The following is a 26,339-nucleotide window of genomic DNA, read 5'->3' on the forward strand; positions in this document are numbered from 1 at the left end:
CTTAAGAAAAAAAAACAAAAAAACAGATACATGATGCTAAACACGCACAAACGTGCAGAAATCATGGGGGCTTATCAATGCAAAAATGAGAAGTTTTTAAGATTAATGTCTTATGCAAACTCTCTGTGTTTTTTCTCCTTTTTTACAGAGAAAATATGTAGCAGACTTCAGTGTGCTAAAAAGAAAAGGGTCAACACAGCTTAAACGTGTACCAGGAATGAATGATAAACCATGGATAAGTTAAATAATACAGTTTTATGATACAATCACATTTCAGCAATGCTCTATGCAGCAATATACTAACAAACCACTATGTTAATTTATGAGCAACACAAAACCCCAAAACAAAGATATTTTAGAAATCGTAAAATCAGTGAAAACATAGCACTGTGTGAACAGAAACTACACCAACAGAATATCGCACGTGAAATGTTCACAGTAAAGGTGGCCCTACTCTTGAAAAATACTGAAAAGAATAATATGTCTTTCTGATAGTAAAGTGATTCTTGTACGTTATCATAGTTGTAGAAAACTTATTCAAACAGATTTAGCTTTTATAAATAAGGCCCATTAAGGGTTTGGAAGGATTAAGAGTGCATAAACAATTTAACTTTAACTACTAGAGAAAATAATTTCTTTCCAACGACATTTAAGCTAGGAAGAGATGACACAGACTAAGGAACAGACACACATCTTCAGTATACTATATGGCTATTTATAGAGGAGGTAGCCTATACGACAGCTGTAACACCGTTCTATAGATAATCATTCTGCTTCATCAAGGTGTTTTGTCTTCAATGCTCATAAATGTTATGATCTGCTTGAAGGATGTAAAGACTTTTGGGAATATTTTAACATACATTAACTTGTACCATATGTGCCATCTAAAAGTCTTGTTGTCTAAGCCAAGAGAGGAAGTAAATGACCACACGTTAGGGCACCTACATTTACTAGTGCACAATGAAATGTTAAAGTCCATAAGCACAAGTTCAATAAAGTCAGTCATTGTTCCTCATGTTCTCCTTCTGGCAAATCCACAACAGGCTTATTTCCATTACGATTGCGGTAGTGGCGGCGGCTTTCACAATGTGTCAGGTGTTTCTTGAAACCCCTTGGATAATCGGTTTGAAAACTACATTTTTGACATTTATACAAACCTTTCGTGTGGGCAGAGGAATGGTTTTTCAGATGGGTCCCCACTGCAAATGTCTCACCACATATTTTACATATAAAAGGACTAGGCATGTTATGTTTGGTGATCAAATGATTTAAAATGGGCCCCCTGTTTAATGGTCTATAATCACACAGCATGCATTGAAATTTTCCTTTAATACGTTGAACGTGTTTTAATATTTCCTCTTCTTTCAGAAAACTATCTTTATCATCTGATGCATCATAAGTGTCTGGAGCACTGAGAGAGATGTCACCAGAGTCTGAAGTGTCAAGTCCATCCTTGGACCATGATGGAGTACCTGAATAGTCTGATAAATTTGCAGCTCCAGACAGGCGTGTTGTGCCAGCGAGACTCTTAGATTTATTTGCCAAGTTCTTTGGCCGTATAGGTGTAAACTCATCAGGTGCTTCATCTTCAGAAAATGGTGATGAACCCTTGAATATAGACATATCAGCATCTTCAGCGTAATCAAAGTCTTTTGACTGAGTGGGCGTTGAATTACCCTCTAGATATTTGGGCATATCTTTTGATTGGGGAGAAATGTCCTCTTCTTCTGAAAACTCCATAATACTCTTTGGCATTGCTGGAGCTGCATCATCATCATTATCATCATCTTCTGAAAAGTCCATAATTTCCTTTGATAAACCTGGGGTTTCTTCCTCTTCCGAAAACTCCATTACATTTCTTGATGCGTTTGTGGTTTCCTCCTCTTCAGAAAAGTCCATGACATTTTTAGAGGCATTTGTTTCCACATTTTTAGGTTTATCATTTGCCTCCTCATCTTCTTCTGAAAACTCCATGTCTTCCTTTGACAATGCCAAATTGTCTTCTTCGTCATCATCAGAAAACTCCATCATTTCTTTAGCTGGGGCCAACATGTCCTCTTCCTCAGATGAATCTTCCAGCTTTGACTGAACTGGGGCACTTTCATCTTCAGATATATTTTCTATAAGTTTTTCTTCTAGTGGCATCTCATCTTCAGAAATATCCTCAATCCCTCTAGATTGGTCTTGTAACACATCATCTTCTGAAGACTCTTGAGCATCTTTTGACTGAGTTACAGTTTCATCGTCAGAAAACTGTGGGATACCACCAGGCAGGGCGGGTTCGTCATCTTCATCGGAGAACTCTGGTATATCTTTAGAAGCGGAAGAAGCAATATCGTTATCTGAAAACTCAACCACAGCATTTGCCTGTGCAGATTTCTCTGTGCTTATGTTATCGTTACTGCTGCTGGATTCAGGATCACAGCTAGAGTCTTTTGTTTCTTGGAAGATGGTCCTTGCCTTCTCGATGCTGCTGCTGCTACTGCCGCTTTTAAATTCAATGTCAGAATTATCTTGGGTAACCTGGCAAGATACATTTTCTGGCCATGATGTAAGTGTGTCATTTTCTTCAGATTTTACTTCTTTCAACTTGAACTTTTCGTCTACGGATTTTTTATCTTCACTGGCCAAATGTTCGGAATCATTTTTTTCTGCGCACGCAAACAAAACTTGCTCTGATTTAGGCTCTTTGATTGGTTTTGATTTATTGTCAGGTTCGGCGTGCTGGCCCAAGATATGATAATATACACTGGAAAACATTTTGCTTGTGAAAAAACACCTGTGACAGTGGAACAATCTTGCACTTTTCTGGTAAAACACCAGTTTTCCAAAACCACCAGTATCAATTTCTTCACAAAATTCGGGATGTATAGTTCCCATGTGGATCTGTACACTTTTATAGTCTGTTCCATGAAAGCTGCACCGGTTGCAGTCCAGCTCATTGTGCTTTTGCAGGACTTCCATTATTCAGTTGTCACCACCAATGTATGATCCACAAGTGATGTATGACTAATCTAAAGACAGAAAAAATGATCAGTGAAAAAACAAATAAAAAATATGAAAATTGACTAAACTTATTTTTCAATACTACATATATATTTACAATTAAAGCACAATTGAAAAGGGTGTTCACATCCTAAGAAGTGATGGCATATCTCTAGGTGGTAGGGGTCCTAGAGGGTTGATACTTGGAATGAAATGATGGATAGCATAATGTCACATTTTAACACAGCAGCACTCCCGGAAGTGCAGAAAATTGTGCAAAAGACAAATTTCACTTGAACAGAGGCATGCTGTAGTTCTCCTGCAAAAGCTTGTTCAGGCCATCAAAGCAGGTTAAAATAGTGCCTCTAACATTCACAGGATCAGAAGGTATCCTAATGTCGGATTCGCACTAGTCACGTTGGTAGCGCTATACTGACATGTTGTCTTACTAAATGTCCTCTGCGTCACATTTACGTCAATAAAGAAGGTTACTTGTTCGTTAGAACCGAATTCTCTTTTCTATTGTTTATACTCATATGCCATGGCAGAACCGTTATCAGAGCCCAAACAGTATGGGAAATATTAACAGTGAGCTGGAATACTTCTCCAATCTTTTTTAAAAATACCATATACTCACCTGCCAGACCAACACAAATACAGCAATGTCAGCAACGTGTCTCCCGTTATTTTTGCATGACATTGCTATGTCACATAAGCGCTGTAGTCCATCAGCAGCAGCCATTGGACTGTAGCACTCACACTACCCTCAGACAAAACTCAGTTGCCAGATGCAAAGTGTGAACGCAGCAGCCCTTTAATGACCACTGACAGGCTGCAGCACTCACAAAACGTAATTTCACGCAAATAGCAGAAAACACAGCACAGACATTGCTAGAACAGCGGCAGTCCAGCACGAAGATGTGTGGTGTTTTTGTTTGACATGGCGCCTTGTTACATTTGAGAAGGGATTGTCCAAGTAGTGGACAACCTCTTTAAACTTAATAAAAATCTTCTCTGCCCTCAGGAAAAGGAAGGATTTAATTTTTTCTGTTTAACACTCATTATCTTGGTTAGCTAGCAGAAATGCACGATCCAGACAGCTTTAGTGTCCCTGAGCTCCTCTCCAGTGCTGCTGCAGCTTTGGAGATTGCTCCCTTATGGTCCTGCTGCTGGTCCGAACTCTCCTTCTTCAGTTCTGAACTCTCCTTCTTCAGGAAAGAGGACAATGGCAGAATTCTGACGTGAAAGCTTTGATTAATTAGGCCCATAATCCGCTAAGAAGGGATTCAAGTTACTGACTGCAAAGTTTTATATAACAGTGAGAAAATTAACTTTATTCCTTCTGACAGCCTTGGGCTTTCAGTCATAGGGGTGGGTCAGCGTGGCTTCAGTCACCTCTCGGTGCATAGTGAGCGGCGGCTTTAAGAACGCCCTGGCACTAACAACCAGCTGAGCATTAGAGCAGGCTGTCAGTCAGTGTTGATGACATTGTTACAGCCGGCGCTCACTATCCACTGAGCGGTCACTGAAGTAACGCTGATCCACCCCTGTGACTGAAAGCCTGAGGCTTCCACGAGGAAAAAAGTTAAAGGAACTGTCAGCACAGAATGTTCCAACCAAGAATGGGCGCTTTGAAGCCGAAGCTCTCAAACAAACAAGAGGACGGTAGAGATAGAGTGACAACAGGCAGGTGAGAAGGTGTATTTAAAGGGAACCTGTTAGCTGTTTTGGCCGCTATAAGATGCGGCCCACTGCCTTTCAGGGCTTATCGACAGCATTCTAGAATGCTGTAGATAAGCCCCCGATCTGACGTGCAAGATAAGAAAAATGTTTTATTCTACTCACCCGGGTGGGCGGTCCGGTCCGATGGTGTCGCAGGTCCAGGGCCTCCCATCTTCTTGCAACGCCGCCCTCCTGCTTGCTTCATGGCTCCATGGCATCGTGCTCCTGCACAGGCGTATTTCTCTGCCCTGTTGAGGGCAGAGCAAAGTACTGCAGTGCGCAGGGCCTCTCTGACCTTTCCTGGCGCCTGCGCACTGCAGTACTTTGCTGTCCCCTCAACAGGGCAGATAATTCGCAGGAGTGCGATGCCAGGGAGCGATGAAGCAGCAAGAGGATGGCATCGCAAGAAGGGAAGCGCCGGACCGGACTGCAGCGGACATATTTTTCTTATCTTGCAGGTCGGACTGGGGGCTTATCTACAGCACTATAGAATGCTGTCGATAAGTCCTGAAAAGCAGAGGCCGCATCTTACAGTGGCCAAAACAGGTGACAGGTTCGCTTTAAATGACTGGCCTGGCTGTGAAGCATCAAGCAGCGGGACTTCGTTTGAACAGTCATTCTGTGCTGACAGAGTCCCTTTAATTTCCTTCAGCTCTCAGCGCAGGTGCCAGGAAGCTTCAGAATGCTATTAACCTGCAGGTTAATAGTGTTTTGTATGTGACAGATTCCCTTTAACTTTGGTTAAAAAAATGAACCATTTACCTAGCCAACATTTCTCTGTGGCTCCTTTTGGCTACTGCTTTGATATTGAATGACTGATGTAATTAGCTCTTACCACCTGCTCCATTACTTACATTGCGTGGGGAACTTTGTGGATGACTACTCCATATTACCAGTGGAGAGCAGCGAAAGTCTGTGTCATATTGACATTAATCACCTTAAATTGTGATGGCTGCTGTATTAAAAAGGACTTGAAGAGTTGTTCTCAAAATAAATGGGTAATATTCCAAAGTGCTTAGTAAAATAAAACACTGCAATTTATATGTTTATTTACTGCTCAGTGCCTGGGTTATTGACCACTTCTGCATTCTCTCAGTGGTGGCCTGTCTCCAAGGGAAAGAATGAAGTGCTTACAACCTCATTCGTAATCATTGCTATGAAGATGGCAAGATCTGTTCAGCTTCAGGATCTGACTGGAAGCAAGCAGTTATAGCCAGCATAAAACAATTTTCTCACTGCTCTGATCAGCTGGCTACATATTGTTAAACACTTCGTCCTCATTGCATCAAGACCGGCAATTTTCACTCTGGTCTTAATATGAGGATGTGTTGGAGTCAGACGCTTTCAATTCTTTAGGAGGCGCAAGACATTTAATGAATCAGAGCAGTGGACAGTGCTCTGCACCACACCAAAAATCTGACTGACGCCAGTCCTTTACTGAAGTCATATTTCTGGCGCAAGGAACGCCAGAGCTTGTCACAAATTAAATGAGATATGGTATTACACCCAGGGCTGTGGAGTCGGTAAGCCAAACCTGCGACTCCGACTCCTCAGTTTCCCTTACACCGACTCTGACTCCGACTCCCACACATATTGCTTATATTTAAGTGAAAAATTTATTGTAGTACAATGTGAACCTCAGACATTTAATCATTTTTATGATCCAATAATCAAGATATTTAGACAGAACAGAATATATATTGGTGTACTACCCGGTTTTCATTCTTTTTGGTACAGATACGATATGGATAGACAGATATGGATAAATGGATAGATAGAGCAGATTTCTAATCTGCTTTTGCTATTGAAAACATTATCTATGAGCTCAAAAACCATTCAGATGATGCAGTTTTTTAAAAAGATGATCAGCTTTTGCAGCTGAAAAACGTATCCTCAAAAAACACAGGAAAAACGCTGTGTGTGAATGTAGCCTTAGATCAGGAATAGAACAGCCATTTATAGGACATTTCATAACTTTCCCAAACTCCTATGAAAAAATATTCAGCACATCCTGCATTGAATTACTGTACCCAATTTATTATATATTTTAGGAGTCGGAGTCGGTCCATTTTATACCGACTCCAACTCCACCAAAATGAGCACCGACTCCGACTCCACGACTCCGACTCCACAGCCCTGATTACACCCCACCTTTATAAATTTTGGCAGAGCTGGGAGAAATGGGCACGAAAATGCCAGATGTCGTTCAAAAACGTTGAGACTAGTGATGAGCAAGTATACCCGTTGCTCGGGTGACCTGAGTATTTGGATGTGCTCAGAGATTTAACTTCCATCATCTCTGCTGCATGAATTGCGGCTGCTGGACAGGCTGAATAGATGTGGGGGTTGCCTGTTTGTTAGGGAATTCCCACATATATTCAGACTGTCCAGCAGCTGTAAATCATGCAGCTGAGATGATGAAAACAATCTCTGAGCACGCCAAAATACTCGGAGGACACCCGAGTAATGAGTATACTCGCTCATCACTAGTTGAGACTTATGAGAGCAAAACATGCCGGAATATTTGGTTAAATTGCTTTGATGGATCAGGGCCCTTACTTGCAGATTAACCCTATATCTATGTAAACTTATATTTCTCAGGAGACAAGTTCCCTTTTAAGTCTACAACACTAATAAGTACAGCTTAATGCATGTGACAATCTTCAGCAGCACAATATTAGGCCACACAGGGCAAATGGTAAGCAGTGATGTCATGCAATTGGGGCAGGCTGCTGCCGACGATGACTGCGGGGGCGCGACGCCGCTGCCGTCGATGACTGCGGGGGCGCGACGCCGCTGCCGACGATGACTGCGGGGGCGTGACGCTGCTGCCGACAACTGCGGGGGCGTGACGCTGCTGCCGACAACTGCGGGGGCGTGACGCTGCTGCCGACAACTGCGGGGGCATCGCTGCTGGTGTCAGAACGCACGCCATCACGGGCACACGCCACAATCTATACCACCCTGTTATTAGAACAGACGACGTATAGTGCTGCAGTCCCCTGTATGTGGAGTCGCCAACACCTGCTCCACTTCTCAATGACTGCGCTGCCCGCCATTCTCCAGCTAACGACACTGACTGAATAAACATGAGTGACATGTAGATGAAATGACGGCTTCCCCAGCGGTCACTGCGGAGACCCTCACACAGAAGGTCAGAGACCCGCCTAGAACGGAGCCCGCCCGCCGCCGTGCACCTGCCCACATCTCCCTCCAAACACCGCGCTCACCTGCACACGCCGCCGGCTGCCGCCCCTTTCTACCTTATGTCATTCAATGGCGACGGAACACGGAGCCAATCAGAAGAAAGTAAGTGACGTCATCACGCCTGGCGCGCTCTTAGGCGATGAAAGGCTGTGAGTGAGATAAACAAGTGGTGCCTGGAGAGTGGCTGCAGGCCCGCCCTGCGTAGATGATAGCGGCAGCCATGTTATCTGACAGGCGTCATGTCTGTGAGGTAACTACAGAGCTGACACTCGGGGCTCAGGAGGAGGATGCTGCGCGGAGCTCCGTCACATTATTAACAGTGTTTAGCGCTATATTGTCAGTTACCAAACTTGTGTACAAAAACCAAACCCGCAGCAATGGCTGAGAGCGGAGAGTGGCTGCGTGTGTGCACTGGCGCCTATCGTAAGGCGCGTTAGCACCAAATCCATGGCGCCATTTCCAGCTCCTCGCAGCCGTCTCAGGCCTGTCTGCTGGGTGCCAGCTGGAGCGGCCTCAGGGAAGGGGCTGACGGCCATGGAGCTCGGATTGGTGTTGGTTTTTATGTTTTGCTGCTTTTACACAATAAAAACTACTTTATAGAAAAATAATAGTTGCATGGCCTCATTCTAACAGCTGTAGCTATTTTTTTTTTACAAGATGAGGTTTTTCAGCGATTTTAGTTACATACGACTTCTTCATGCTTTATTCTACTTTTTGTCAGCTGTATGATGAAAAAACAGTTTGTTACTTTTCCCTACAGTGAGACAGTCTTATAGGCAATGCCGTTCCACATGTGGTGACTATATCCAGTGTGTATATATATATATATATATAATGTGTGTATGTGTGTGTGTGTATATATATATAATATATACACACATTTTTATTTTCTTCCCGCTCCTTATTTTGTAGTTTTTTTTGTTTGTTTTATTTTTTACTCAATCCCTCTTTGGGACTTTAACTTTTATTATTCTGATCACTTGTATAATGCATCGTAGTACACATGTATTACACCAGTGGCGTAAGGCTGGTTTCACATTTGCGTTAAAACAACGCTGCGCCCTGCGTCGTTAAGCCCCGCCCTGAGCCGGCTCCCTGCCCGCCCCATCCGGGATCACCGCCTACTTTCGCATTTGCACGCATGCGATCGGCGCACCCTATCTTTAGCATAGGGTGCGCAGATCATGCGCTGCCAGTGTGAAAGTAGCGTGCTGTGCACTTTTGACGGTGCGCGCCGAAATGCAGCATGTTGTATTTCGGCATGCACGGCGCACCGTCAAAAGTGCGCAGCACGCTACTTTCACACTGGCAGCGCATGATCTGCGCACCCTATGCTAAAGATAGGGTGCGCCGATCGCATGCGTGCAAATGCGAAAGTAGGCGGTGATCCCGGATGGGGCGGGCAGGGAGCCGGCTCAGGGCGGGGCTTAACGACGCAGGGCGCAGCGTTGTTTTAACGCAAATGTGAAACCAGCCTTACACTGACATAACGCCTTTTAGACCGTGATCCTGGCATGGTCTAACAGGACACCATACCTGGAGGTCATTATTTGATGTCGGACTGACAGGACAACCACTGGCAGCCTGTGATTAAGGCATATGGGTGCCGATCAGGTGGGTCCTTCTAAATGCTGTGACCACTATTGATAGCAGGATTTAGAGGGTTAAACAGGGGTGGTGCAGGCTCTAGTGCTATCATGCAAGCCGAGCTCCCAGCCACTATCGGGACACAGCTCCTGTGCCCACACAATCACAATGTAGTATCGTTACATTCATTTGCGAGAAGTACCTGCAAAATATGATGTACTGCTATGTTGTATGTTGGGAAGGGGTTAACTCGTGTAGCAGGAAAACGGATCATAACCATCCTCCACTCTTTACACTAGAAGTGCACTGCCTGGCATGTTTGCATACCTGTGCGCACAAAATGCATCCAATCAACTGTTTTGCAACCCTTACAAAATAATATTTGTAACTTTTTTGAGAGCACTGTTCTGTAAGCAGGTGATACCAAATATGTGTATTTTTTATTTTGAATGGGGCGAATGGGTGCTAATTTAAACTTAAATTTTTTTTTAATATTTTTAAAAACATTTTTCACTTTTTTACCATGGGAGACTGGAAGCTGTGTTCATCTCATCGCTTGTGCTGCACAGAGAAGGGCTGAAGCACTGCTCTCTGGAGCAGAAATACTTGCTATGAGCTTGCCGACTGCTGGACAATTCGGCTATGACAACCACAGGGTTCTGCCGGAGAGCCCGGGTTGTTATGCCAACCCATCGGTGCCATGCGATCATGTGACACGGGCGCTGATGGGTGTGGTTTGCGACTCGCTTCTGGCGTGTGCTTGTTAAATACCGCTTTCGGAGATTGACAGCGGAATTTAACATGTTAACAGCCACGGGTGGATTGCAATTCCACCTGAGTTTGTTAGGGGCAGATGTCAGCTGATCAGACCAGCTGTCATGTGCCGGAATAGGTGCCCACACCAAACAGGGAAGCACCCAATGACGGACACTGCACGTCATTGGGTGCTAACCCCTTAATGACCAGAGCTTTTTTTTTTGTTTTGCGTTTTCGTTTTCGCTCCCCTTCTTCTCAAGCCATAACTTTTTTATTTTTCTGTCAATATGGCCATGTGAGGGCTTATTTTTTGCAGGATGAGTTGTTCTTTTGAATTGGTTTTAGCATGTCGTGTACTCGAAAACGGGAAAATAATTTCAAGTGCGGTGAAATTGCAAAAAAAAGTGCAATCCCACACTTGTTTTTTGCTTGGATTTTTTGGTTTGCTAGGTTCACTAAATGTTAATACTGACCTGCCATTATGGTTCTCCAGGTCATTACGAGTTCATAGACACCAAACATGTCTAGGTTCCTTTTTATCTAAGTGGTGAAAAAAAATTCCAAAGTTTGCTTTAAAAAAAAAAAAAAAAAATTTGCACCATTTTCTGATACCCGTAGCGTCTCCTGTTTTCATGATCTGGGGTTGGTTGAGGGCTTATTTTTTGCACGCCGAGCTGACGTTTTTAAGGATACCATTTATGCTCAGATACGATCTTTTGATCGCCCGTTATTGCATTTTAATGCAATGTCGCGGCGACCAAAAAAATGTAATTCTGGCATTTCGATTTTTTTCCCCCCGCTATGCCGTTTAGCGATCATGTTATTCCTTTAATTTAATTCGGAGATTCTGAACGCAGCAATACCTAATATGTGTATGTGTGATTTTTTTTTTTAAATTGTTTTAGTTTGAATAGGGTGAAAGGGGGGCGATTTAAACATTTATTTTTTTCATATTTTTAAAAACTTTTTTTTAAATTTTGGCATGCTTCATTAGCCTCCATGGGAGACTAGAAGCATCCACAACTCGATCGGCTCTGCTACATATAGGCGATGAGTAGCAGAATTACAGCATTGCTATGAGCGCCGACCACCGGGTGGCGCTCATAGCAATGCGGCATCAACAACCATAGAGGTCTCCAGGAGACCTCAGGTTGTTATGGCAACGCATCGCTGATCCCGATCACATGACGAGGTCGGCGATGCGCGTATTTCCGGCCCGGCGGCCGGAAGCGCTAGTTAAATCCCGCAGTCAGCGGGATTTAACTAATTAATAGGCGTGCGTGGATCGCGATTCCACCTGCGCCTATTGAAGTTACATGTCAGCTGTTGAAACCAGCTGACATGTCCCAGCTTCGATGCGGGCTCACTGCTGGTGCCCTCATCAAAGCGGGGGGTACTGCCATTGGACGTACTATTGCGTCCAATGGCAGTAAGGGTTAATTTGCTATATGATGATTATTATGTGTAACTGATATTGTGATTAGTACTAATTTATTGTTATATTCTGTATATACAGCATGGATAAGCCACTGATGGTAGTACAATCATTTGATAGCGCAAGATTACATTAAGTTTCTTTGCTTGTAGTGATCTATTCATGTGGGAATGTGGCGCCACCTTGTGGTTTCCCTGTATTTGACATGAATTTAACTATTTTGTGATTTACATTATTAATACAATTTGATACTTGATTCATATAATAAATGGTTCTCTTGTACACTTTTTAAATTATTCATAGCACCATTTTAGTAGATCTCCCCACCTCAGGGAGAGTTGCAAGGATCTCTTTGTAGTGTGGTCTACCATCATGGTCAACCAGTACTGTGTTTTATTTTGTTTTTTGGCCAAGGTTAATACGAAGGTCACGGGAAAGGCAGCGGTAAATAAAGTCGGCTATGTTTGCCATGCTCCCTACAGCCAATAATTCCCTGTCTCCACCATGATGACGACTCTGCTTCTCAGCCTCCACCTCCTCATTGTTGCCAAATCCATGCTGAGCAGGTTAGGTGAGGTGAGGCTGGGCCAGGTAGTATCTCCCTGTCTCATGTCTTCTTCCATCTATACCTGGTCTGCATGAATAGCTTCATGTTTAATGATGAGCAGCGACTGTTTAAGTGTCATGGTTAGGACATGGTTAATGTCCTGTTCTCACAGGGATAACTTTTGTCGGTCTCTCTTTGGATCTGGGAGGGGTATTTATACTCACTCCTGACTAGCATTCTCTGTCAGCTATACTGCTATTCTGGCTGTGTGTCTGACTGACCCCCCTGGTGTGCGTGTATTCTGCATTGCTTGTTTGATTCCCGTGTGTGACCCGGCCTGTTCCCTCACTCTGTACTCCGTCTGTCGTTTTCGTACTATTGTCTTCTCCGGTTCTGACTTCCTGGCTTGGCTATTGTTATTCCGTTGCAGTTTGTCGCTATTGTACCGTCCATTGCCCGTTCTGGTTTTCTGATCTATTGCTACGTCCTGACTATTCGCTCTGTCTAACCCTTTGGTACTGCCCTGCTATCTCGTGCTTTGACCCGGCTTGATCTGGTTTCTGTCTCTGTCTATGCCCCGTGGTAACACTGTACTGTAGTTACCTTTCTAGGAGTTTCCCTGCAGCTCCTAGCTCTGTGGAGCTTAGGCCACGCCCCCAGCAGTCACGTGCATCAGGTCCTGGAGCATGCATCGTCACCGCTGCTGCCCTCTCCACAGGTATCTTTGAGCACTGTTTTTGTACTCTGGACACGCGGACTGGCTCAGTGAGCAAGTGCAGTGCGGTGTTCTTGACATAAGTAGGCACCGATCAGGATCGTTGCATTCATTATCGCGTCTTCGCCGCTCACCATCTTTGTGGAATCCTCAGTCTTGGAGAACACAAATGTCGGTGAGCTGGCACTTGCATGCACTGCTGCGGTATCTGTAGCTGACTTGCGGAAATGGGCGCTGATGTGGCGTACCTTGACCAGTAGCTCTGAAAAATCTGGGAAGGTTTTCAGAGGCCACTGAGCTAACAAGTTCAGTACGTGGGCCAAGCATGGTATGTATGTGAGCTGGAGTGGATAGAAGTACACAGTATAGAGAGAAAGGGAGAGGGAAGTCTTGCAGCGGCGTGGCTACATGTTCAAATTCAGAGGTACAATGCACAAACCAACTGTGGGTGTAAGGCAACAGGCAGCACCAGAATTGTACTTGAGACATTAGGAAATACTCATATTTTAATGACACCCCCACCGTCATCTTGTGCTTTAAGTTTTGTGCATCATTAAACAGCATGTCCTACTGTCCCGGTTGGAACATGTAGGATAAGAGGCCACAATCAAGAAATGATTATGTTAACAGCTCCTTGCAGTGTCCTAGTGTGGAGTCACTGCTCTCTGTGTGGAAGACTGTGTGGTGCTGGCAAGCATGATGGAAGCATTATCTGCTATCCAACAGACCACCTTTTCACACTGGAGCGGCTTTAGAAGTGTCCCGTGCTTCGCTGCAAAGTGGGACAGCAAGCTATGTGTCTTGGATGGGCTTGTTGCTTGTGTTCCTGCAACAGTCGCACCTGCCCCATGTCCTCGCCGTCTGTGTGCACTATCATCAGCACTTCCACTTTCCTGCCCCTTACTGCACACGTTATGCATTTTCTAATTGCTAGGTCTTCCTACGTGCGTGTATAAGCAGAGGTTTGTCAGCCACTGTCAGCAGGGAGAGAGAAGCTCCATGGACCCGACTGTACGACTAATGTGATTTAAAGGTGTTGTCTTCTATATGAACAAACCATTCTCAATTGATATACTCACCGATGTAAATGAACACCTCCATTCCAGTAATGTCGGCTCCGGGTCTCCTGGGGCAAGCATGACATTAAGTCGCCTGAGCCCTGGAGCATCGGGACTACTAATCTGAAGAGACTCTGGAGATTTTGGCAGGTTTAAAAGACAGTTTGCAGGGCTCCTGTCTGGCAGGGATGGACAACTGCCTCAACTACAGTCCTGTGAATAGATTCACTCATCACTAAGGATGTGTTCACATGTAACTTTCCTAATCTGTTTTTTTTTTCTGCATGAAGAAAGCATGCTATCGCCAGAAAGATGCATTGGAAGTAACATGTTTTTGGTGACTTGTTGACAAATTGATCATGCATATTTTGTTGCTAAGCCATTTTGACCTCCTAATTGTAGAAAAAATGGAGTAAAAACACTAGAAGAATTGGCATGCTGTATTTAAAAAAAAAATAACAAACAACTCCATACAGAAATAAAATGTTTGAGAATCTCAAAATCTAATTTTCACTGTGTTTTTTCTATTTTGTCATAATGCCTTGTCATGATACATATAATTATATGAAATGCGTATATCAAAAATTATTTTAATAATTTATCAATAAAAAGTACAGAAATTATGTAATAAATTAATTACAAAAATGCATGAGCATATATCAAAATCATGTGACTAACTCCATGGGTCAATGAAATGACCAGAGAGTATGGGACCAGACTGCATTACAACACATGTATCAATAAAATTATCACCATTAAGGTTCTTAAATCATTCCAATACATGTGCTTAGCGGTATAGAAAATACAATTAAATCAATGAAAATACAGTGTGCTATAATTACCTAGTGCATATCAATCATAATACGGCTAAGTAAACATCACATGATGAGGGTAAATAATTGTTACCAATGCCAAGATAACCTTATATTGACACAGTGTTGTGCCTTTACATATACATCATCTAGTGCATTGTGAGAGAGGAAATAGTAAGGAATATTTACCCATAACGGTGTGTATAAAGTCCCTTCTGGACCTGGGTCGTATACCCCGACGCGCATTTCGCAACACAGGATATCGGTTCCTCAGGTGGCATGGCCTAATCCCGGTCTCAGTCGGGTATTTATAATGATTAATTCCGGTCATGTGACTAAAGTGAAAAGTGACCAGTGCGCAGGCGTGGAACGTGGAAGTGCGCTACTCACCGCTACCAAACCTCGGTCTCAGCACGCAAAAGACCGGTGACGTGATGGGGCCGGTACCAAGCACACAATCACGCCACACAGATGCAGCATAATACCAAGGATGAGAGCAATGGGGCCACACATCCGCAACAAAATGTGAACAGTGAACCGCATAGTATCGAATTACCATAAATGGTGAAGTGCAAATAAATAAAAATGTAAAAAGAAATGATAAAATGTTATCCATATATACAAAAAGTTTATTAAAAAATATATAAATAAAAAGTGCATAGTGATATAATAAACATGATAAGTGTATAAATATAATGTATATTTTATCTCATGTATTTTATCTCACAAAACAGAACATATATATTCATAGCATTTTATCATACATCCAATATTAAAAATACATATCCATGCTCAAGACAATGATACTCAAATAGCAAAAGCAAAAAATTGCAATAGGAGCAAAAGGTATAAGAAAAATTTCCATAGCGACAGATTTCCTATAATATTGTCCAATAAAACAGGAACTATGATTAGTCAAATTCTATTGATAGAATCCTGCATATTATTATTATTTCATATATTATGCAAGGTGCAGCTGCCCTAAGGTGTATATTGGTATGTCATCCAGGCGTCTAGGTACACGAATGCGTGAACACGTACGTGATATAATGGCGGCAGAGAATGCTACTGATATAGTCCAATTGAAAACCCTACCCCGTCATTTTTTGCAGTTCCACAAGTGTGATCCTAAGTTTCTCTCGGTGCGGGGGATTGATCGTGTCCAGTGTGGTATTAGAGGAGGAGATATTCAACGCCTTCTCGCACAAAGAGAGTGCAAGTGGATTACAATATTGGACACGATGACCCCTATGGGTCTCAATGAGACTCAGGGGTTTTCCTCCTTTTTATAAATCCATATATATATTTTTTTGTAGGTTATTGTCTCTATCTGATACCATTGGATTTTAATTTCTGTCTTGGTTGTTTTATTTTTAGTTGCTAGTGTGCGATGGACATGTGCATCATCAGCTTCAGCAATATTTTGGATAATATTCTATCAGGGAGCAATGAAAATGGGAATATGAAAAATGACATGAAGAAAGATAGTTCAAATAAAAGGAAGATGATAAAGAATAACAAGGAAAAGAAAACGATAGAATGAAGAAATTACGAAAAATGTATAAAATAAATAACAATAATATGTAGGATTCTATCAATAGAATTTGACTAATCATAGTTCCTGTTTTATTGGACAATAGTATAGGAAATCTGTCGTTATAGAAATTTTTCTTATACCTTTTGCGCCTATTGCAATTTTTGCTTTTGCTATTTGAGTATCATTGTCTTGAGCATGGATAGGTATTTTTAATATTGGATGTATGATAAAATGCTATGAATATATATGTTCTGTTTTGTGAGATAAAATACATGAGATGAAATATACATTATATTTATACACTTATCATGTTTATTATGTCACTATTCACTTATGCACTTTTTATTTATATATTTTTTAATAAACTTTTTGTATATATGGATAACATTTTATCATTTCTTTTTACATTTTTATTTATTTGCACTTCACCATTTATGGTAATTCGATACTATGCGATTCACTGTTCACATTTTGTTGCGGATGTGTGGCCCCATTGCTCTCATTCTTGGTATTATGCCGCATCTGTGTGGCATGATTGTGTGCTTGGTACCGGCCCCATCACGTCACCGGTCTTTTGTGTGCTGAGACCGAGGTTTGGTAGCGGTGGGTAGCGCACTTCTGCGTTCCACGCCTGCGCACTGGTCACTTTTCACTTTGGTCACATGACCGGAATTAATCATTATAAATACCCGACTGAGACCGGGATTAGGCCACGCCCCCTGAGGAAGCGACATCCTGCGTTGCGAAATGCGCGTCGGTGTATATGACCCGGGTCCAGACTGGACTTTATACACACCGTTATGGGTAAATATTCCTTACTATTTCCTCTCTTACAATGCACTAGATGATGTATATGTAAAGGCACAACACTGTGTCAATATGAGGTTATCTTAGTATTGGTAACAATTATTTACCCTCATCATGTGATGTTTACTTAGCCGTATTATGATTGATATGCACTAGGTAATTACAGCACACTGTATTTTCATTGATTTAATTGTTTTTTCTATACCGCTAAGCACATGTATTGGAATGATTTAAGAACCTTAATGGTGATAATTTTATTGATACATGTGTTGTAATGCAGTCTGGTCCCATACTCTCTGGTCATTTCATTGACCCATGGAGTTAGTCACATGATTTTAATATATGCTCATGCATTTTTGTAATTAATATATTACATAATTTCTGTACAATGTATTGATAAATTATTAAAATAATTTTTGATATACACATTTCATTGAATTTTTGGAAATATATGCTCGTTGTTTCTCTTTGTTTGAAGTATCATGTTGAGTCGCCATATAGCATGGGCATTTGAGATTTTTTGCTGGTATTATTATGTGTATTATATTATTTTATTTGACATCTTTATCTATTGAATTATTGTCTTGTGCATTATTTTTGCATCTTTGCTGTATAGAGTACTGTATATAGAAACCCTTTGCCTTAGCATCGTGGAGGAGTGGAGCATTAGGTTCTTATTTTAGAACCTTTTTTGGAGTGTTACACACGGCCATTTTGTCCTGGCCTTTTTAAATTGTTTTTATTCTTATCAATGTCACTCTTTGTGTGGAATTTTTTGTGTTAATAAAATGTATTCATTTGTTTATATATTTTTGTGTTATATTGTGGTTATGACCCTAGGGTTGATTGCATCCATTATACACACTTCTTTCTCTTGTAAGTAGCACAAAATAGTACAAATGAAAAATCTACAGCTCCATCAATGAAAAAATAAGAGTTATGAGTCTTGCAAAAGAGCGTCACAAACCACATTTTTTACTTACTTTAAGACTTTTTTAAGCCACAAGTACTAGAAAAAAACCTCTGCAAAGCTGGCTTTGTACTGACCTGGAGCTGTGACAAAGTTGTGTTTATGCACTATGCACATTGTAAAAACGAAACAAACAACAATTTCAGAATTGCATTTATTTTCACTATTTGACCTCACTTAGATTTTTTTTTTCTCTTTTTGAGTACATTATATGGTAATAAAAATGGTGTCATTGAAAACTGCAACATGTCAAAAACAAACCCTCATACGGTTATGTCAGTTGGGAAAAAAATATGGCTCTTGTAAAAATGAGATGAAAAAAATGAAAGCACAAACACTGGTTGTACCCTTAAGGGGTTAAGATCTTATTCGTTAGCGTCACATACTGTATCTAGCTTAGACAGTGTAATTAAAGGGGAATTGATAGCTGTGTTATGCTAAAGTAGCAACAGACATGCAGATCAAAGGTGTCAGGACAAACAGCGATAAATATATGTTAATATCTAAGGGTTTTTTTTCTAATTCTAAATTATGCAACTATTACAATTATGCAGTCCTCCTTGACTATAACAATTATTGCATATCCATTTAGTAGCTATTAGTATTTTCTCAAACAAGATTAGATGAGATCTGAAGATCCGGAGTGCTAATCACATTAGACTGTTTCTCACTTGCAAGTCTCAGCAAGTAACTGATGACCATGTCTTTGGCCTTGTTTGTTTCCATGTTTTGCTCTCGTGACAACTGCATGCTTATCTGTTGGATGTTGTTCATGATGACCTCCGAGTTCATGATGTGGTTTGTAGATGCACTGCAGCTTATGTCCATCATGTATTGCTTATAGAGCTCAATAACCTTTTTTTCCAAGTATTCATTGAGAACTGAATTCGACATTGGTTGCTCATGGTTAATGATGCTCTTATCTTTATCACTGCATACTTTCCACGAATTACGTTTGCTACCTTTTTTGGTGATATTGGCTTGGACACCTAAAGATTCCATGTTAGAAGGGATCTCAGAAGATTGTAAAAATGGGCCCTCACAAAATTCAAAGCTGCTATTACTAGTGAAATCACTCATGGTTGAGTTGATAGCCATCACCTGGTCCCCAGCTACATGTAAGTCATTATAGTCCCTACAGATATGTTGACAAGATGACGGAACCAAATAGGTCTCTTTATTCAAGCTTGAGTTCCGACTTATGCTCGCAGAGGGTGATTTTTCACTTTCATACATCAAGCCTTCTGCTATTTCCTGGATATTGTTCTCAGCCTCTCTTGTTTTTTGATATTTGTGCTTTTCAAATGAACCAAATTTTCTGAAAATCCTTCTGCTTCGCGTTTCCTGTGCAGACAAATAATTGATAGTACATACACCAGCCACTTCTTTTGGTCCTTTAGTTCCATTCTTGCCATGCAACATGCTCATCCCATTGTCATATTGAGCCTGGATTTTACACAGGTATCCCTCTGAAAGCATAGCTGTATAAGGAAAAACATAAAGGAAATAAAGGAAATATTTACTGTAATGATAATGAACTTTATCATCACTCTTTATTTTGCAGTAGTAATGCTAACAGATATGTACACTATGCACATAATATCTATGATATTTCATAGTGCCTATTCAAATAAAATTAAATAACAGAAATATTATGTATTTATTAAAAATATTCTTAAGTTTGAAATGTAAAATGAAATCAATAAGCTGTGAAAACCTGTTGCTGACTAATGGTTATACGCCGCCTAAATCACAGCCAGTAAATTATTATTTCAGCTACATTGTTAATACTATTTTTATATGTGTGTGTGAAAAAAAGGGAAAAAGCAGCACAAAAAATGAACAGACAATACGGGTGCAAGCCTTCCAGGCATATACCAAACCTCAAAAATAGTCCTCAAGATGAAAGCAGCACACCAAAAGAATTCCTGTCAAAGTGCTATTTATTATCCCATCTGGCTAGTTGCCCATACAGCGACGTTTCGGTCCTGGGAGTTGTGGACCTTTCTCAAGGCTTGAAAAAGGTCCATAACTCCCAGGATCGACACATCGCTGGGCAACTAGCCAGATGGGCCAATAGCACTTTGACTGGAATTCTTTTGGTGTGCTGCTTTCATCTTGAGGAGATATACACTCACTGGCCACTTTATTAGGTACACCTGTCCAACTGTGTGTTAAGACTTAATTTCTAATCAGCCAATCACATGGCGGCAACTCAGTGCATTTAGGCATGTAGACATGGTCAAGACAATCTCCTGCAGTTCAAACCGAGCATCAGTATGGGGAAGAAAGGTGATTTGAGTGCCTTTGAACGTGGCATGATTGTTGGTGCCAGAAGGGCTGGTCTGAGTATTTCAGAAACTGCTGATCTACTGGGATTTTCACGCACAACCATCTCTAGGGTTTACAGAGAATTGTCCGAAAAAGAAAAAAAATCCAGTGAGCGGCAGTTCTGTGGCCGGAAATGCCTTGTTGATGCCAGAGGTCAGAGGAGAATGGGCAGACTGGTTCGAGCTGATAGAAAGGCAACAGTGACTCAAATTGCCACCCGTTACAACCAAGGTAGGCAGAAGAGCATCTCTGAACGCACAGTGCGTCGAACTTTGAGGCAGATGGGCTACAGCAGCAGAAGACCACACTGGGTACCACTCCTCTCAGCTAAGAACAGGCATCTGATGGCTACTTTCAGCAGGATAATGCGCCATGTCATAAAGCTCGAATCATCTCAGATTGGTTTCTTGAACATGACAATGAGTTCACTGTACTCAAATGGCCTCCTCAGTCACCAGATCTCAATCCAATAGAGCATCTTTGGGATGTGGTGGAACGGGAGATTCGCATCAGGGATGTGCAGCCGACAAATCTGCGCCAACTGTGTGATGCCATCATGTCAATATGGTCCAAAATCTCTGAGGAATGCTTCCAGCACCTTGTTGAATCTCTGCCACGAAGAATTGAGGCAGTTCTGAAGGCAAAAGGGGGTCCAACCCGTTACTAGCATGGTGTACCTAATAAAGTGGCCAGTGAGTGTATATATATATATATATATATATATATATATATATATATATATATATATGCTATTTTCTGGCCTTACAAAAATGTGAATGTTTTGGAAAAAAAGTTATTGAGCAATTATATGGCTATGAAAGAAAAGATGTGATTTGATAACTTTTATTTCTACAAAAAAAGGAAATCCATGTGTTTGTAGGGCACCTGTGAAACATAAAGGCATATGTGTCACATCGGTGACTTGCACAGGTGGTAAGTGCCGCCCTACTCACTGCAGTCTCAGACTGTCTCGCTGAGCTGCCTCCTGTTGCTGGTTAGTGTCCACCTGGCTACAGGGAAACATGACCAGATTCTGCAGGAATTATCGTCACTATGTCCTCTACAGAGGTTAGCTTCCCTGACCTATGCCCAAGCAGTTGGGGGGTTTATTAGGGGGCTCTTCCCATAACTCATCGCCTGATCTAAGGTGGTTCTAGTTCAGTTCCTGTCTAGTTTCCTGTAAGGTGCACTCTTTTATTATCTCTCGTGTTTTATCACCTGACTGGCCTACTTATTTATTCTGATTTTTCTGCTCCTGACCTTGGCTACGTATATTGAAACTGTGCTGCCTGCACTGACCTCAGATTGTTATCACATCTTTTTCTTTGTCCACCTGTACCTTGTACCCATGTCTTTGACCCTCCAGTCAGCTGCTGCAGATCCAGGGTCTGCCCGGTAATAGTACCTAGTGACTAACGGAGGCCAGGGGGGCATTCGTGGCTGACGGTGGCAGTACTGGCACACCCTGGCTCCCCGCCACATTAATACATTGTAGTCCACTCACTTGTAAGGCAGGGTCCGTTCCAAGCTGCCAGGGCTCCTTTTCTCCTAGCACCACACAATGATAATCAGAGTCCAAGTTCATTTTCAGCAAAACAATTTTACTCAGCTCATCCAGTTTAGTCACAGAAACAGCACAAGATTCTTCGCAGAATATGACCATTCCATTACCTGTACTGTCCCACAGTCCTCCAGGAATATCACATTTCCGTACCGTATCCACCGGTACCGCAGCTTCCTGAAAGGATGGCTCTTCTATTCCTTTCCAGAATAGAAGAGCCTAAGGCCTCGGACGTTAAGGGTTGTTCCCACGAAGTTAGCTACTACCATTCTTATGCTGCCCTGATATTCCTCCACCACCGTGTGACTGTCAGCTCTTAGGCCCTGGACCGCTGGGCTCCTCTAAACGTTCCTCTTGACACGACTGTACTGTCCTTGCTTCCGGCTTACACTAACTAACTCCAGGAAGCTCCCCAACTACTCTTTCTTAGCCCCTTCTAACCAGACAAATCCTATTGGTCTAACTAATCCCTATCATATGCTATTGTGCTCCCCCTACTGGTCTAAGTTCTACACTATCCCTGTATCTTCGCAACACATAAACATAGGTACAATGCAATGCACAATATATCGACATTACACAACATATGGAATATACCGCTTTTAACAGGGACATATGCAAGGAGAGCAGGGCATGAAACTAGCCCCTGTACTCCTTACAACTACCTGTGGTCAAGCCTATCCTCATCAGAAGCTCTAGTGAATACCAGGTAGTCACTTAGTTATGCCACTCAAAAGTAAGCCCAGCCCATGGCGCAGTGGGTACACACACCCAACAATGTTACACTATGAAACAGGAAGTAGTTTACAAGTAAACAGAATGATGCAAAAGAGGCGATTTGTCATGAAAATAGCACAGAACAATTCCAAACAGACAAAACATGAAATGAAATTAGACAGTTGAACTACTGTCAGTCAGTGGCTTCATTCTAAAACCACAACAGTTTGTGAAAGTTTCATGGAGAAACAGTGGGTTTCCATTTCTCTAAAGCTGGCATACAGCTATGTTCAAAAAAGAACAATCATTGCAGGAGATTCAGTTCTTAACAAAAGTCTTTAAAATGTAGCTAGAGTGGGACAGATTGTCTTTGACCCAACAACAGAACAAGTTCCCATTTCTATCTGTGCTATGGGACGCAATCTGTTTAATTGCTGTAACTTGCTTAAAAAAGGGTTATTCTCACAATCGCAATATATTTTGCAAAGTACATGCATACTTTAAGATAAGGATTCTCTCTTGTTCCTTCTTGTACCTTTGTGGGTTTTTTTTAATCTTCATCTGCCCTTCTATATATCCAGATTCACATAGCTGAATGAGAACCCTCTTCTAAGTTTCACAGCAGCACCCTGCCCCTCCTCAGTGCTACAGATACTTTCCTCTCTCCATTGTGCTCCTGACTAGTCCCACCTCTCTGAATTGATGCCTGCAACCAGATGACTGATGAATGTGTAAAACAGCAGAAGACATCCAGCACAGTTCTGGAACAATGTGTTCAGCTCATATGCATCCACCACAGATATGGCACATCATCAAGCTAATCTATGTTTAGAATACACCCTATTCTTCAATGCATGGTGTGGTCCTGTACACTTGTCTTTCAGGACGATTTTATCTTCTGTTCCAGCAGGCTTCTTCCTGCTGTTTGTTGCTGGTGTACAGAAATAACTGTAAAGTCTTTACATTCATACAGTACAATATACACAAGATTATCTCACCATTGGCGGAGAACAAAGCAGATATTAGCATTAGTCATGAGCGAGTACACTCATTACTCGAGATCACCCGAGCATGCTTGGGAAATCTCGAGTAACGAGTATACTCGCTCATCACTAATTAGCATCCCTGAATATATAATTGAAATACTAACTGTCACAAATTCTTAAGGAAATTGAATGTTGCTTTTTTCCTTTGGTCCAGCAAGAGATAATGTTAGTCTCTAGCTACCAGTTTCTTTTAAGCTGGTCAGCCGATGTTTGCAGGTAACAACTCCCACCTCCCTTTAAATAGTCACATGACTCATCAGCTGATCGTCGGTTATAACGTTTTCTTCTATGCAGACCAGCTAGGTGTGTGGAGCTCGCTGGTGACTGTGGTATTGCCACTGTTGGAGTCCTGTTATCCTGGTATCATTTACTCTGCTGCTGTGGAGTTTAGCAGCAGATTCTGAGCTGAGTAAAATCCTTTTTTGTCTGTCGCATGTTTGTCTATTCCCCTATGTGTTACCATGTGCAGTGGTTAGGCTAGCTTCCTTGTTGGCCAATGCACTGGCCAGGGTTAGTAGAGGTGACAGTCAGGGACTAGGCACATGACAGCGACAGGGGCAGAAGGACCTGCATGGGGCGTTAGGGAAGCTTAGGGAAAGGCAGAGTTTGGTTTCAGGAAATGTCCCATTCCCCGCTCCCAACCGTTAGGGCCTTCATCTCCTTTTTCCCATCCTGTTGTACTTATATGTTGTAGTCCGCTGGACATACCAACAAATTGAAAAAATATATAGCAATGATAGGTATTATCTCAAACCAATGGCGGACAGCAGAGTTCAGCATTAGAGCCCTATCATACATCAGTTATTTTGGTACACGTACTATCTGTTTTTTTTATAGCTAGATCAAGGACTCATTACAAGCAATGTGCCTCTTCCATGTCCTTTTTTGCAAAACGAAAAAAAAAATGGTCAGTTTTTAACGGACAAAGAAAAAACTGATGTGTGAAACCGGCGTCAGAGTATGTGCACATGATGTCTTTTTCAGGCCGATTTCAGACAACAGAATAGCTTGAAAATTCTAAAAAATAATGAATATATTCAAGGAAATGTCAAAATGACTTGCTATGTACAGTCTTTTTAGCTTCTTTTAACTGATTTAGGTTTCAAAAGCTGCGTAGTTGTTTAAAGAAGTGACAGACTATTCTTCAGGTGAAAGGCGCTAACTAGTTTTTATGTACATTAAAAAAAGCAAAACAGGCTGCCAGGGCAGCAAAACTGCTTCAAAAACAACCAGAGAGACGTCAAAGAACATGCTTAATGGGGTTGTCCAGGCCAAACTGGGACCAGAGGGTAAGTATGAGTTATACTCCCAGCCAATGGACGCGGCGTCACTTCCGTGCACTTGTAGGAAGCAAGGCCACTCCCATTAGACGGGCTCTGGCCTGGAGAATGTATAACACAAACATACCCAACAGTGTGTGCCTTGGGGGATTCATAAGTATGCAGTCACACACAACCCCTTTAAGGACAATCGCTGCCAGCATTTTCCTGAAGCGTCCTGTTTTCAAAGTTTAGCGGGTACCCTGACTTCTAAAAGACATTCCCTTAAAGCAAACTCGGTGGGTATGTGCACACTCAGTAGTCTTTTTGCTGATTTTTGGGGGGGCAGAAAGTGGTTATGTGCATACAAAGTTTTTTGAGGAGTGTTTGGAGTGGAAACTGAAAGGAAACTCGTCAAATCCTAAAAAAAATGCAAAACTCAAAAACTTTGCAGTTCTGTTGTTTCCTCTAAAAAAAAAAAAAAACAGCAAAAAGACTATGTGCAAATATTCGCTGAGCAGAATCTCTCCAATGGTATGTGCACACGTGAATCCATCTGAAAAAATGCAGCAATAGTGCCCTGTAAAATGAGCACAGTGCACAGCAATGTCAAGATGCCATTGCTTTGCACATATTCTGTCTTATATTACCTCTTTTACCCACTTCAGGTTCATTCTTGGGGTGGTCTCCCCTTTACTTAACAGTGTAGCGTAGAAGACAGCAGCGGCAGAACCACCATAAGAACAACTACAAAGCTGCTGGTGATACCATCTCAAGAAAATGATCGCCAGCATTTTTCTGAAGTGATTTCGCCTGGGAAAACTTGGCGACTGTACCGGTGACTAATTGACGCCATGTGCACATACATACTACAAATACTTCTCAAAAATTCTAAGCTCAAAAATTGGGAGTTTCTGTTCAGTTTCTGCTCTGAAAACTCAGCAAAAAGACTCCATGTGCCCATAGACAATGCTATGTGTGTGCATACCCTGAAGCAACACATAAATTCAGCGTACCCTAGAGACACATTGACATATTGCGAATTTCAAAAATGCTCTGTAGGTTAGCTTACGCTACGTAAATAAAGCCCAGTGGGCATGAGATTTCCATAAATCCCATCCATTTTGCTGAAAGTGTAAGATGCTGGGGGGGTTTTTTTAGCAGCGAAGTGTGCAGAGTCAAAAAACTCATCTTGGGAACTTGACTTTAAAAGTCCGTGGAAAGAATAAATCATGGAGGAGTTCTTTGTATTGACCACACATAAAGAACATTTTTATACAATAATGA

General features: G+C 41.8%; 2 protein-coding genes across 4 annotated transcripts in view; both read right to left on the minus strand.

Moving 5' to 3' along the window:
- Positions 1 to 236: 236 nt before the first annotated feature.
- On the minus strand, positions 237 to 8,077 carry CHAMP1 (chromosome alignment maintaining phosphoprotein 1). 2 transcript variants are annotated; one of them, XM_073550670.1, is made up of 2 exons: positions 7,938 to 8,077; positions 237 to 3,014 (listed from the first exon to the last, which is right to left on the minus strand). In XM_073550670.1, exon 2 carries the CDS (start codon positions 2,962 to 2,964, stop codon positions 1,003 to 1,005), a length of 1,962 nt encoding a protein of 653 aa, XP_073406771.1. In that variant the 5' UTR covers positions 2,965 to 3,014; positions 7,938 to 8,077; the 3' UTR covers positions 237 to 1,002. The 2 variants fall into 2 exon arrangements, with proteins under 2 accessions (XP_073406771.1, XP_073406772.1); XM_073550671.1 differs by lacking the exon at positions 7,938 to 8,077 and adding an exon at positions 7,905 to 7,922.
- A 10,219-nt stretch (positions 8,078 to 18,296) lies between these two features.
- Positions 18,297 to 26,339, minus strand: part of TASL (TLR adaptor interacting with endolysosomal SLC15A4) — a 28,652-nt gene continuing 20,609 nt past the window's right edge. For both annotated transcript variants that reach the window (XM_073550635.1, XM_073550636.1), the window contains exon 2: positions 18,297 to 19,619. In XM_073550635.1, the coding sequence (XP_073406736.1) occupies positions 18,748 to 19,617 (870 nt within the window). In that variant the 5' untranslated portion in view covers positions 19,618 to 19,619 and the 3' untranslated portion in view covers positions 18,297 to 18,747. The remainder of the gene's footprint in view (positions 19,620 to 26,339) is intronic.

This window comes from Dendrobates tinctorius, unplaced genomic scaffold (assembly GCF_039654945.1).
Source record: "Dendrobates tinctorius isolate UK_male_01 unplaced genomic scaffold, ASM3965494v1 ptg000166l, whole genome shotgun sequence".
In the NCBI taxonomy this organism is placed as follows: Eukaryota; Metazoa; Chordata; class Amphibia; order Anura; family Dendrobatidae; genus Dendrobates; species Dendrobates tinctorius.

Bases quoted from the DNA above. Each gene is read 5' to 3' on its own strand.
- CHAMP1 (XM_073550670.1), bottom strand. From the start codon at position 2,964: ATGGAAGTCCTGCAAAAGCACAATGAGCTGGACTGCAACCGGTGCAGC.